This window comes from Ziziphus jujuba, chromosome 9 (genome assembly GCF_031755915.1).
Source record: "Ziziphus jujuba cultivar Dongzao chromosome 9, ASM3175591v1".
NCBI lineage: Eukaryota > Viridiplantae > Streptophyta > Magnoliopsida > Rosales > Rhamnaceae > Ziziphus > Ziziphus jujuba.
The window spans coordinates 14291763-14307036 of record NC_083387.1 but is presented as its reverse complement, the minus strand read 5'-3'; the positions used below and the strand labels follow the sequence as shown (position 1 = coordinate 14307036).

Sequence of the window (15274 nt, the reverse complement as noted above, 5' to 3'; positions counted from 1 at the left end):
GAGAAGGATTAAGCCAATTTTGATAACATATCAAAGCCTCCACCATTTTAGCAATCAAAGAGCTCCTAAAAGGATCAATTATCCTACCTCCACTACTAAAAGCACTCTCGGAAGCCACAATGGAGACTTGAATGGCATAGACATCCTTTGAAATATTCTCTAACATAGGGTATTTCTTTCCATTGACCCTCCACCAATTTAAGATATCAAAATCCTTATTTAAACCAAATTCACAATGGTTGGCCAAATCATTTTTTACCTCCTTACATTGGCTTTGTTCTCTCTTCTTCAAATAAGCAATCCAAATCTAGTCAGCATAGTTGGCTTGCTCTAATCCACTGCTATTACTATCCAAACTAGTTCCAGACGACTCAACACGAGTGGAAGATTGACAACTACTATCTAAACCCATTTCTTTTTCATTATACCAATTATACAGCCTCATTAAAGTCTTTTTCAAACCATTTGTCAATTCAGTAACCATGCTTTGATCAGTGTCATAAAGCATCCTATAGCTAAATGACACATAATCCAACTTATATCTTGGATCAAGCACTGCTGCAATTAAAAGCAATTTATTGATATTTTCCATGGAACCTCAATATTTATTATACTTTTCTCTCATTTTCCTTGCCATAACACACAACCGGTCATCCTCACTAACACATAAATCATCCAATTGTTTTTGTATGGAAGAAACTTGGTGGAAGTATATGTTGGAGCCAACATGTAAAGAGGTACTAAATTTAAGAGTCACATCATAAAATCCCTTAATAACTAAATTTAAAAGTCACATCATAAAATCCCTTAAGAAATTGGACAAAAGCTTTGGCATCATCCCAATGCCTAGCTAAAGGAGGTCCAACCTTCTTTCTACCATTATCATCCTCTCCAAAATAGGAAACATAATGTCCATTTTCCTCCTCCATTCTCTCAAAATGCTTTTTGAAATTTCAAAGCTGACTCTAACATTAAGTATGTGGAATTCCATCTAGTTGGAACATCCAAACATACTAAAGCTTTGCTATCAATTTTCTCTTGACTTATACATTTCTTAAATTTTTTCAATCGAGAAGGAGAGATCTAACATATCTCACAGCATTATGAATGCTAGCAATTGCCTCATTTAATTCTTTCAAACCCTCACACGCAATCAAGTTGACAATATATGCACTACATCGAATATGCAAAAAATCAGCATCCAATATACAATTTTTCCAATGTATCATTTTCTGGTTAAGATATGCAATTACATTATTGTTTGCACTTGCATTATCAAGGGTTAGTGTGAACACTTTTTCAATAACCCAATCATGCAAACAAACCTCAATTAGCTTTCCAATTGCCTCTCCTTTATGATTAGGAACCACACAAAAATTTAAAATTCTTTTATGTAACATCCAATCATCATCAATATTATGGGCAGTCAATGACATATAACAAACATTTTGAATAGAAGTCCATGTATCAGTTGTAAGACTAACTTTTTGTTGCTTTGCAACAACCATTAACCTTAAAGCCAACTTCTTATCCAAATACAATTGATAAATGTCCCTCAAAATGGTTCTTCTAGATGGAGGATCAAACTTAGGACATGCAACACTACAAAAGTGTCTAAATCCACGGCCTTCTACAAAACTAAAAGGTAACTCATCCAAAATTTTCGTTTTGGCACATGCCATCCTACATGCCTCTTTGTTGAAAATATTAGCTACCAAATTGCTACCACTACCATCAGACTTCCTATCAAAAGTTATGGTCTTTTGCTTCTTTTCATCTACGTTATAAGGATTTTTCTGACATTGCTTCATATGGTTCCTTAAGGTACTAGTTCCACACTTCTTAGAACCACATGCATAAACCTTATGGTAGTAAATGCATTCACATCTAAGGTCATCAGGATCACCAGCTTCTATTTTGACAAAGTGATCCCATACATCACTGGCTGGTCTAGAAGATTTTTTTCCCCCTAATGGAGGTCATGGAGGTAATGTAGATTTGGCATCAGAAGGTGTAGATTTTGACAGCGACGGTGATGGACTTTGACATATTGGGGGTTGAGAGGAAGGTGCATTAACTGATGATGGGGAATCTGGATCCATATCATGCATAACTAGGATACTGTTTACATAAAAGGAAACAAACAGAAACAAGACAGCAATTACACAATAGTTCAAGGCCACAAATTCCACAATCTCAATCAAATGAAATTACAATAAATTAAACAGCAAATAATAGTCTTACTTCCTTAAATAATAACATGGAACCATTGGGTCCAAGCCCTTTAATCCTTAAACCAAACTACCAACAACTACCAACAAAATATATTTTTCCTACCAGCAATTAGCATGTTTTCGGAATTGATAGCAACTACCAACAAAATACATTTTTCCTAAACCAAACAATCATACACATCCACATGAAAATTTGCCAACTACATGCATTATTCACATTAGACACTTTCCAGATAAATCCAGGACCAAATATGCACTAATACAATATCTGCATAAAAAATCTAGGACCAAATATGCACTATGACCAAATATACATAAAAAATTCAGGACCGAACATACAATATTCCACAATTCCATAAAGACTCAAAATTAAACAGCAACTAAAAAAATTCCACAATTCCACAAAGACTACAAATTAAATAGCAATTTCAAAACTTCAGAGTCGCTAACCTGTTTAAAATTGTACAATTCCAACTACACAATTTCAATTCCATAATATTCAGAAATTGCACAATATTCCATAGTTCCAAAAAAACTAACAATTAAAAAGCAATTTCTAAAATTCAGAGTCACAAAGACTCTGAAATGAAAGCTAACTTGTTTAAAATTTGCAACTTTAGGAGTCCAGAGTCGCAAAGACTCTGAAATGTAAGCTAACCTGTTTAAAATTGCAATTTTAAAAATGTTGGAGTCACAAAGACTCTGAAATGCAAGCAATCTCATGGTTTGAATTCAAAACTTCATAGAAAAAAGTTTCAAAGACAATTCAGATATACAATTCAACATTTCACAAATAGTTCAGTCTCACAGAAGCTAATCCGATTACTTCCTTCACAAAATTATAAAGAAACAATAAAATTTATAGTCTATTTATGCAATCACACTTTATCCATCCACAACCAGTGAGAGTTTGAGAGAACAGAACAACTTACCTTAAGTTATTGCAGTTTTAAACATAGGCCACAAAGCCACCCATGAGCACGACACAGCCACAAGCCATAGACCTTCCTCACCTTGAATCCTTCAACTTGAACGGCCAATTTTCTCTTTAATATTAAAATCCAACAGTCATTAAACATTTAATATTTCAGAATTGAGATCATCAAAGAAAAATATATAATTTTGAAATAGTGATTTCTTAGAACTTAAACCTGAAAAAGAAAAAAATGAGGAAAAATAGAAATTTGCAAAATTACCTAAGAATTAACGTGATGGTTGGTGACTAGATGATGGTAATCAAGGCGTCTGATGGTCTCACAGCTACCGGCCCACCGCAGAGTAACGATGTCTAAGCTAAGGTTTCGGACAACTACCTTAAGTTGAGAATGGATAGATTGGAGAATGAGAGAGTGAGAGTGAAAGTAAAAAAGATAGATAGATAGATAGAGAGAGAGAGAGAGAGAGAGAGGGAGTGAAGAGGAATGCTAGAGAGGGTTAAATGGTGAGAGATTGCGAGTAAGAGAATGGAAGAAAGAGATAAGAGAGATTACCGTCGTTAGAGAGACGGCAGAGGATCGTAGGAGATGCTCGTCAACTGGAGAGACAATGAGTGGTGACCGAGAGTGATAGCTAGGGTTTACTAAAGACAGAGATTGAAAGAAGAGGGGGAGAAGAGAACTTTCGAGACTCTAAGCTGAGTGAGATAAAAAGTTTTTTTTTTTTTTAATATCAAATATAAAATTAATAAATTATAAACATATTATTATTATATATATAAAAATGTAATTATATATAATTTTTATAATATTTAAACGTATCTTATTCGATTCGGGAGGTCTGATGATTTTTTAGTTTTAAAACCGACAACCGAACCGAACCATCTCTTTTTGGCCAAAGAATAACCGAACCGCCCAGCCGAGCCCAACCAATCCGATCAGTAGGCGTTGGGTTGGGTTGGGTTGACCGATCCGACTCAGTTTGACCCTTTTTTACCCACCCCTACCTCACACTATTACTTCTTTGAGAAGTTCCATTTTTAAAATCATTTTACAAAACTCAACTTGTACTTTAAATCAATATCATAAAATGAATATTTCATAATAAGCCATTCGAAACATCATGAATCAACTCACTATAATTTAAATACTAGGCACAAAACCATGTCATTACTTTCATAAAAATAATTATAAAAAACATTGTAAACCTGTTTATATAAAAAACCAAACAATGTATCATACTTATATACTTAGTGCTGCCAGGTGTTGCAGGGCATCTCGGAACACCTAGTTTAACCACCACAATAGATATAAAGTTTTTTATTCAGAGATTCGTAGGAGGTTACCCATCTTTGTATTACTTTTTCCTGAGCATGTTTAACTTCAATATTTTTTTTAACCAAGTGTCTATTATTACATTTGAACTATCTTCTGATCTACACCCGAACGATATGAGATTGGATACCAAGTAGCTTACCGGTACCTAGTTCCCGCTCACATCGATTGTCACAATTCATCCCCTTTGAGTGCCCAATGAAAACACTGGTACAGACTTTGATACCATTTGTAATACCTCACCTCCACTAACAGACATGTTGCTCTCTACCGATATTATCCTCAATTTATCAACTGTACTTAGTATGGCCTTTTTTGTTCAGAGGTCACCCATCATTAGACTATTCTCACCTGAACATGCTTAACTTCGAAATTTTTTTGAACCTTTAAACCAATCGCTCTGAAAAGTTCCCATAAAAGTAATCAAAATTACATTTGAACCATCTTATGATCCACATCCAGATGATGTGAAGTCGGACACTAGATAGCCTATTAGTGTCTCGCACTCATCCATACTAGTCGTTACAATGGATCACCATAAAAATATTTTTAAACACTTTGAAATTAAAAATACTTAGGGGTTGTTTATTTTTCTCACTTATATCTAAAAAGGACTTTATTTATTTATTTATTATCTTAAAAAAAATCATTTTACTTTTATTTGTTTTTCTCATTTAATTTAATACATTTTGTCTTAAATAAGAAAAGCTAAAAAAAATTATTTTTGTCTTAATTGGAAAAAAGTTTGTAACACCTTTTTGAAATTTCTTACCCAAAACTACCCTTGTTAAACTTTGAATTCCAAACACTCATCGAACTCCTCTCTCTCTCTCTCTCTCTCTCTCTCTCTCTCTTCTGTAGTTTGAATACATACAGCTTACACCCCATTCTCAATTCATTAATGAAGAAAAGAATGATGGACGAGATAAATATTGATCGTGATTGGAGATTTAGCTAAGTCGAATTGGAAGCAAGGTTAGGGATTTCAGAGATCCTGTTGACTTGTTGTGGTTGTCGTCATTGGTTCTATTAGGATATTGTGAGCTAAAGTAGAAATTATAAAAGTGAGAAATTTGTGTATAAAAATACTCAAATAAAATACACACAAAACAATAGACAATTGTAAAAAGATTTTATTATAGCAAAAGAATATAATAATAATAATTTCTTTCTAAAATAAGAATAATACAATTGGCAATATCCTCTCTCTTAGAAAAAAAAAAGTATTTAGGAAGAATTGTTTTAAAATTTTCTCTAATACTCTCCTTCTTTCTCTCTACTTCTATATTTCAAAATGGAGAAAGTGAAGCATATATATAGTGAAGGAAGTCGGTCTTATGCTTAGGCAAAAAGAAGAGGAAGCTTTGTTGCCTATATGTGGTGGTTATGCAAGCTATAGTTACAGCTAGAGTTATGTTGTATACAACACTTCCACCTCCTTTGACATAGTCAAAGATTTTATTAAGAAGCGAAAGTGGCTTTACCACCATATATCTCCCATTTAAAGTCACTTTTGTTATAACCTTTCTATCCTTTCTATTTGCCATTTTGTTCCATGCTACTCATGTTTCTACTAAGCCAATAGAGGATTTACACCACATAAACTGATTAATACTAATTGGTTTGGTGAGAACATCCACTAGATTGTCTCTAGTATGGATTTTCTATAGATCCACACTTTCTTCTTCCACCTTCTCATGAACTATGTAAAATGGAATTCATATGTGTTTTGTCTTCGAGTGATATGCTGGATTCTTTGCTAAATGCAAAGTGCTTTGACTATCACAAAATAGAGTCATGTTATTCTTGTTTTTGTCTAAGCTCCTCCCGTAACTTTTCAACCAGATCGCCTCTTTACTAGCCTACGAAGCTGCAATATATTCTGCTTCCATTGTAGAAGGAGCCATGACAGACTGTAATTTTGAAACCCAGCTTATAGCTCCTTAAGTAAGAGTAAACACATATCCTGTGGGGGACTTACTTTTGTTAAGATCACTTGCATAATCTGAATCAATATAGCCTTAGACAGCAAAGTCTGATCTTTCCTAACATAATGTAGTATTTAAGGTACCCTTCACATATCTCAAAATCCTTTTCATAGCACTCCAATGCTGTCTTCCAGGATTTTCCATGTATCGACTAACAGCTCCCACTACTTGTGCAATGTCCGATCTTGTGCATACCATAGCGAGCATTAAGTTACCCATTGCTGATGCATGTAATACTCGAGACATTTCTATCCTCTATTTTTCACTGCTAGGACTCATAATTGAGGATAGCTTGATATTAATAGGAAGAGAGGTAAAAATTAGCTTACAATTTTACACGTTGAAATACTGCAATATTTTCTTGAAGTAGTTCTTCTGAGACAACCAAATCTTCCTATTATTTTTGTCTCGATAAATTTACATACCTAGAATCTTGTTTACTGATCCTAAGTCCTTTATTCAAATTCCCTAGTGAACTATGCATTCAAAACCTTAATACAATCTTTGTTGGGGCCTCCTACCTACATATCGTCCACATACAATAGCAAAATAATGAAATCATTATCACCAAATCTCCTGTAATAAGCTTAAGGATCTAAATTAAGTCTATTATGTCCAAGGCTCATGATGAAGGAATCAAATCTCTTATACCAATATCTTGGCGCCTGTTTGAGATCGTATAGAGATTTGTTCAACCTGCAAACCAAGTTATCCTTTCCTTTTTCTTCAAAACCTCTTGGTTGGAGCATGTAAATCTCTTCTTTAAGTTTTCCATGAAAGAATGTAGTTTTAACATCCAATTGCTCTAAATACAAGTCTAATATAGCACACATTGCTAAGACTACACAAACTGTTTTAAGTCGAACAACAAAAGAAAATATCTCATTAAAATCAATACTTTCTTTCTGAGCAAATTCTTTCACCACCAATCTAGAACCATACCGCTCTACTTGGTTATTGCTATCTCATTTGATCTTGTAAACCTATTTGTTGTCGATAACCTTCCTATCTTGTGGTAATGGAACAAGATCCCACGTGTTGATTTTATGGAGAGCTCCAATTTCTTCTTGCATTGTTACCATCCACAGAGAAGCTTCTAGGCTTTTTGTAGCCTCCTGGAAAGTTGATGCCTCTCTATCTTTAATTAGTAGACAGTATGCAACATTTCTCTCCATCTTCAATTTGATGGTATCAATATCAACGATCTCCAAGGTATGATCATCTCCCATGAACATAGATCCTCCTGAGATAGGTTCATATGAGTGGAAGCATTCTCTCTAATGGGTCATATGCCATGTTGCTCCAAAATCCATAAACCAGACATTAGTGAATCTTCTTCTGCCTTCAGCAACTATTGTTGCTTCACTGTATAAAATCTCACTATCATCTGAGGTACTTGCTATACAACCTTGAACTTTCGACTACTCAACAACTTTTCCTTTGGCTTCTTCATTCTTCTTTAGATGCCAACACTCCCTTTTGTAGTGCCCTCTCTTGCCACAATGATGACATTGACTTTATTCTTACTTCTAGATTTTGATCTAATCTGGTTTTGACTCCCACTGGGGTAATGTTCCATTGATCTTCCTCTTGTCATCATCAAAGCTTCAACCTATCATGAGCTTTCCAATCTATCTTCTTTGCTCTTAACTCAAATTTCTTCTTCAAGAACTACAGCTGCAATATTGTTAAAGACTAAAATTTCTATGTTGTTGGTTAAGTTGACAATGAGTTGATCATACGAATTAAGTAGATTGTGAAGCAGAATTTCAGTACGTTCACCTATGTTTATATTTTGCCCTATTACTGTGAGCTGTGAAAATAAAATATTGAGGGTGTTAATATGATTAGTCATAGTATTTGACTCTATCATTCAAAAAGTGTAAAGCCTTCTCTTTAAGAATATTTTGTTGTGCAGTGATTTGACCTTGTACATTTGACAATATTTTGTCGGCTAGTGCTAGGTGCAAATTAGCAATAGCATTGCCATCCATCTCGTTCCACTTGCCATCGTCAAGGAAATTTGTAGGCCTATCTTCAATTGTCATCAAGCAGTTATCTTTTTTTAAAACTGCTTTTATTCTCATTTTCCACAATGAAAAGTTATTCTCATTAAACTTTTCTATTTCGTACTTTGTTGTCATTGTTAAAGATGTCTCTTTTCTACTAATTGGATCTGACTTAGTATGAAAAACTAGCTATAAACTTAATGCTCTGATACAACTGTTAAGATATTGTAGTATAGAACACACAATTACAATTGAAATCAAAATTATAAAAGTGAGAAATTTGTGTGTAAAAATACTCAAATAAAATACACACAAAATAAGAGGCACTTGTACAAGAATTTTATTATAGTAAAAGAATATAATAATTTTTTTCTAAAATAAGAAGAGCACAATTGGCAATATCCTCTTCTTATAATAGAAGAAAACATACATAACTATTTCTTACAAAGAAAAGATACAAGTTATTTAGAAAAAACCATTTTAAAATTTTCTCTCTAATACTCTCATTCTTTCTCTCTGCTTCTATATTTCAAAATGGAGGAAGTGGAGCATATATATAGTAGAGGAAGGCGATCTTATGCTGAGGCAAAAGAAAGAGGAAGCTTTTTTGCCGCCTAAATATGGCGGTTATGCAAGCTATAGTTACAGCTAGAGTTATGCTATATACAGCACTTCCACCTCCTTTGACATAGTCAAAGACTTCATTAAAAAGCAAAAGTGGCCTTACCACGACAAGTTCATGGTTGTGATTATGATTAGAACTTCTGTATTGTACAAATTTTCCAAGGGTTTCTTAGTAACCAAATGGAAATGCTACAAACCTTCAACCTATCGAATCATCAATTTCAAAGACAAAGATGGGAGCTGCTGCTACCAAATGTGATGCTTGGCAGACAGGACCAACCCTGGGAACCATCCCATCTGGTGAAGTCTTACTAGACAATCTCTAGAGGATATCGAATTAAATCTCACTTAAAACATGGACAAAGGAACACATACATTATCATTAATACCTCAATATATACATAAAACTATAACAGCATAAAAATCCACAACCAGCCTAATGTACTACAGATCATAACTATACATGTATATACTATGGTCTCTACTGAGTCCAATACTTAGATCAGAGCATTCTAAGAGTATTTACAAAGTTTCAAAGTACAAATAAATAATAAATAAATCAAGAAAGATAAAGATAACTAAGGAAAGATAGATACTGTTGTTGTTATGGAAAGAACAAAGTGACAAGTGATGTGGGAGGTAGACTGCTATTAACTACCTAGACCTAGAAGAACGAATTTAAAACAAATAAAACATGAGATAAATAAATCTCAGTGAGTGACATAGTATAACAGAAAAATAATAATTTATTTCCGTAAAACTTTCTCTCAAAATCTCTCATTCCACTCGTTTAAAAAGTTGCCCATTTAAAAATCATTTCTTAAAACCTAAATTTGCACTCCACTTCAATATCATAAAATCGATACGCAAAAAATATAAAATGAACGATCATTATAATATTATAAAATATCTTAATCAAGATATCAATATTGAGCATAAAATATTATAAACACAATTTTACAAAGTAATCATGAAAGTGCTGTAATAACCATAACATTGGAAAACCAACAATATACTCAAAACATATATAATGTACCATATGATATACCAAACTGTGAACCGTGAGATACACCCACTTCACGACCCTTAGTATATGAAAGGTATAGTGAAAATAATAAACCATTGGGACATATCCAACCTCATGGTCTATAGCAATAATAAACATGCGGGATAAACTCAACCCCATGGCACCATGGTAATAATAAACCAATGGGATGAACCTAACTTCACGACACTGTGGCAAATTCGCCCACTATAATTAAATACTGATCTGAAATATTGGTATTATATGGTACATCATTTAAAAATAAACAATGCAGTATTTGTAAAACGATATTATGAGGTTATACTTTTCTAAACGATACTGTATCATAAATCATAATTTAATATTCAAAATCAAATGCTTATTTAAATATTTCAAAATTTTCAAATCATCATTTCATACTAAAACCAACAATACTACAGTGAAATATATATCACCATAAATTAATTTTAAGCACATAAAATTATAAAATAATTGAGCACGCTTAAAATATTATAATTTTCAATCTGCTTTCTCAAATCAATTGTTTTTCAAAATGATTTAAGACTTTAATTCAAATACCATGATATTCAAATACCACAAGTCCATTTATGAACTCGTTAAGATTGGAAACTATTTAAAATATTATCAAAAGTCATATAAAATTATATCACATATATGTAAAAGTAGATTCTCATATATGCATAAAATGAACATTTAAATGAAGCGATATGTATATGTAAAATACTCAAATATATATATATTATACGACATGCCTAAAATATTTTAAAATTATAACCACTCACAGTACTATAGATGCTGACTCTTGCTTCCCTGCAGGATAACCTCCAAGCTCAACTCGAATGCCTATAATATAATAAAATATTTTTTAGGCTCCAATAACTAAACCAAAGACACTTGTATGAACCAAATGTCTTAAAATGATTTATACCACTATAAAATTACATAAATTGGACACCAAACGGTTCAATTATACTGCATACCCTTAGGACTCGGTATCTAAAATTGGAGCTTTTCACTTGAAGGCTAATCTTTTGAAATTGAACCTTCTAATGGGTCCTAATAATATTTAATTTCACTAATCCATCTTCAATTTTAACCAAATTGACCAATTTGTCCAAACGCAGTCTGAATTTACTCGGTATTTAACTAACTAATCCAAAAATGGAAAAATTATCAAACGATGTCCAAAATTCATAACTTTTATATCAATGGAAAGCCCAAGATATAAGAAACACAATAATGTGCTCACCACGGTCCAAAAGTGTCACGATGGTTGGAAAACTCATCGCAAAACTCGGCCAAACTTCCCGTTGATGTATCTATCAAACGATGAGGAATCTTGGTAAAAGACCACGGAAATAAGTTCAGAAGGTCCAAAAATGGGGGGAATGGTTATGGGTCAGCCTAGAATAGCTGAAAAATGGCCAAATGGCCACCATCGGCTTCAAACAGCTGATCCCGGCTCATCTGCCGGTGGTTTGGCTTGAAATTTTGACGACGTGGTCTTCTCAACGTGGGTAACAAGGGTAGCTAGCGCATGCATTGAGATGGTGGCAGGATTTTAACAAAATGGTGATGACCCATTTGGGTGTAAAACGGGTTCAAAACAATCTAGTTCGGATCCGTGGATCCAAAGAGAACTTACTCAGGTTTGGAGGATAAAATGGATATTTTAGGATTTGTTTCCTATTGGGTACTCTTTTCAACATTTACATAGAGCCTTAGATAACTAACAGATAAAACTTAGGACTAGTTTGGACACTGATATAAAATTGATGTTTAAAATTTATCAGAACCATAACTTTTTATCCGTAACTCAGAATTTAATATATTGCTAATCTATAAACTCGTATCGATGAGCTTTACACATTGATGTAACGGTCAAACCGGTCATTACATTGGCTTTCTTCTTCTTTTTTTTTATGATTTTTGATTTGATTTATCCTTATATATATATATATATATATATTTTATTTTATTGATTTCTTATTTGTTTTTTTTCTTGTTATGGTCCTATGTTTTCTAATTTCTGTTTTGTTATTATAAATAATATTTTAAATTCTAATATATATATATATATATAAATTATTGTATTTAAATAATGATAAAGATTTTTTTTAAAAATTTAAATTCTTATCTAAAATAAAAACAAAAATCTTGTATATATTTAAAATATGATAAAGGTAAAAATCGAATGTCAATTCTATCTAAAAGCTGTTGTATATTTTCTACCTTTATAAAGATAAAAATGTCAATTAGTTAATTTTAGATATTTTGGATAGTAAAAAACAAACATGTTTATGTTTAGATCTTAAAAATTAAAAAACAAATAAAATGTGTAAAAGACTTAGGCTTATCAAGAGACTATTAAGACTTAAATGTAAACTTATATCTCTTAAGATATAGGACTAAAAAAAACCAAAAAAAAAAAAAAAAAAAAACCTTAAACATGCCTAAAAATATATTTTTTCAATTTTACTTTCTCAAAACCAATAATATTTATTTCACAAAACCAAGTTAGTACCAATTGGAGTAAAACACTAATTTAAAATATCAAAACATTTAAATTCCAACATTTACAAGTGCATTATAAACAAATTAAAATCCTAAACCAATTAAAATCATTCCAAGAATCACATGAAATTATAATATATATATATATAACCATATACATATAAATAAGCATTTTAATTTTTCAAACCATATAAAATATTCAGACCACATAACTATCATACTAATATGTCCCAAAATCATTGAAAATATAAGGCCAATCATAAATACTATCGACGATTTATTTTGCTTCTCTGCAAGTTCACCTCCAAACACAATATAACTATCTATAATATAATATGATATTTATTAAGCTCCAAAAAATAACTGAAGGCATCAGTCCATATCAAATGTTCTAAAATAATTTATATTACTCTAAACTTATATAAATTGGACACTAAAGAGTCTTATTATATTGCAAATATTTATGACATAATATCCAAAATTAAGGTTTTTTGCACCATAAGTCTAATTATGAAATTGATCCTTCTAATAGGTCCTAATAACATTTAGGAAAATTCTCAGATACCAATTTGGTCATAAATTGTTGGAATACAATCTAATTTTATCCAATATTAAACTAATTAATCCAGCAATGAAAATATACTTAAATGTTTTTCAAAATTAAAAAATCATATACCAATAGAAAACTCATGAAATAGGAATCACATTGGTATACTTACCTTAGTTTAAAAATATTGTAAGTAACCGAAACATACATCAAAAAATTTGGGCAAACTTCACAGTGTTAAGTCTCTCAAACCTAGAGGAATCTTGTCAAACAAAGGTTGACAATGAGTTCAAATGGTCCAAATAGGAAAGGAGGGGGTCTGACATGATTTGAAATGGCCAATTTTCCAACAACACGACCAGAACACCAAAAATGGCTTCAAACAGCCGATCCTAGCATGTTGTTGGTCTAATCACTTTGAAAATTTGTAGCATAGTTAGATTTTTCATGGGCAACATGGTGGCTAGGCCATGCATAGTTATTTGGCCAGAATCAAGGTCGAATTCCTTGATGGGTTACGTGTTACAGTGATCCTGGAGTTTTTAGGGACAAAATGGATATTTTTTTTTATTTATTTAATCAAATGAAAGAATTCCTAGACATATATAGACCTTTGGATCAAATATGGATAAAAATTGAGATTAATTTAGACATAGATAAAATATTAATATTCAAAATTTTATAGACTAATAACTTTTAACTGTAATTCAAAATTAAGCATGCCGTCAATTTATGAATTTATATCGACGAGTTTTATACAATAACATACCAATCAGACATAAAACTTGACCATGCAAAAGGTTAAATTTGAAACCTACATACAATCCAATTGATTAAACATGATCAAACTTATCCAACAAAAGTTTTAATTTTTTAATTTTTTTAATTTTTTAATTTTTTATTTTTTTATTTTTATACGAGTAATTACAATTGATATTTGATTTGACTAAGACTTCTTGAAAAAGGAAAAACTCTTGGATACACACAATGTATCAAATTGGATTACATGATGGTGCACAGCCAATATAGAAGTTTGCAGTTCGATGTGTTTCAATTAATCCCACTCCTTTAAAATAATTCACCTCAACTTGTCCACATATTTAACATCCTTCTAAACTCAATCTATATTTATTTTATTTTATTTTTTCTTCTTTTCTCTCACTTTTCTTTCTCCTCCATAAGAGAAAAGTAGAGATCTACCCTCCAACAAAACAATCACCAGCAAGATGAAGATCACTTTAAAGTCTAGGGTTGTTACTAAATTGAAGATCGTATCTGTTAATTCCTTTTGAATGCCTATTGTTGTTTAGGGTTTTTAAATTGTGCCCTTTTTCTTTGTTCGTCCTTATCCTTTATGAGCATGAGAATCAGATTTCTTAATATGTATGAAGATTATTAAATTCATTTTTAGCTTGATGAATAAACATATAAAAACATAAAATTATTGTCAAAGAAAGATAGACAAAAAAGTTTGATTATGCAAACGGAATATTGAAAAAGGAGAATCATGAGTTAAATGTAGAGTTAACTTTTTGGAAAGAAAAAAAATATTGTTTTGTTATATTCGTTTCATGAAATCAGGATTTTAGAAAGAAAAGAATTACTTGAACCATTTATCAAGCTTCTCCATTTTACAGGTGGAGGTAAGATTACTTTATTCTTTCATGGAGGATAAATGTGCAGGGCGAACAGAACAAAGATAAAATTAAATTAAATTAAAAAAGACGGGAGTCTGGAACGGTGTCAAATAGATGGAAATGTTGAGATGGATTTTTTTTAAATGAGCAGGATTGAGGGAGACACATGGAACTTCTTTATTGACTATGTGCACCATCATGTAACCCAGCTTGGTACTCTGTACCCAAAGAATTTCTCATGAAAAAATAGCCAAACTGGATTTGTCATAATAAATTGTACATGTGCCTTGTCAAAAAAAAAAAATGTAATATTACATCTTTTAGCTGTATTTATTGTTTAAAGTCTATTTAACACCATATTATTTTTAAAAATTTAGTCTCAAAAGTTTAAAAAAAAAAAAAAAAA

General features: G+C 31.7%; 1 protein-coding gene across 1 annotated transcript; it reads right to left on the bottom strand.

Annotated features, from left to right (window-relative positions):
- Positions 1-307: 307 nt before the first annotated feature.
- On the bottom strand, positions 308-1811 carry LOC132799395 (uncharacterized). The gene is made up of 2 exons (XM_060811202.1): positions 1513-1811; positions 308-515 (listed from the first exon to the last, which is right to left on the bottom strand). Exons 1-2 carry the CDS (start codon positions 1809-1811, stop codon positions 308-310), a joined length of 507 nt encoding a protein of 168 aa, XP_060667185.1.
- Between the last annotated feature and the right edge of the window lie 13463 nt (positions 1812-15274).

Bases quoted from the DNA above. Each gene is read 5' to 3' on its own strand.
- LOC132799395 (XM_060811202.1), bottom strand. From the start codon at position 1,811: ATGAAGCAATGTCAGAAAAATCCTTATAACGTAGATGAAAAGAAGCAA. The intron at 516-1,512 runs GTTAATGGTTGT...TGTGTCATTTAG, and splicing joins GATAAGAAGTTGGCTTTAAG to CTATAGGATGCTTTATGACA.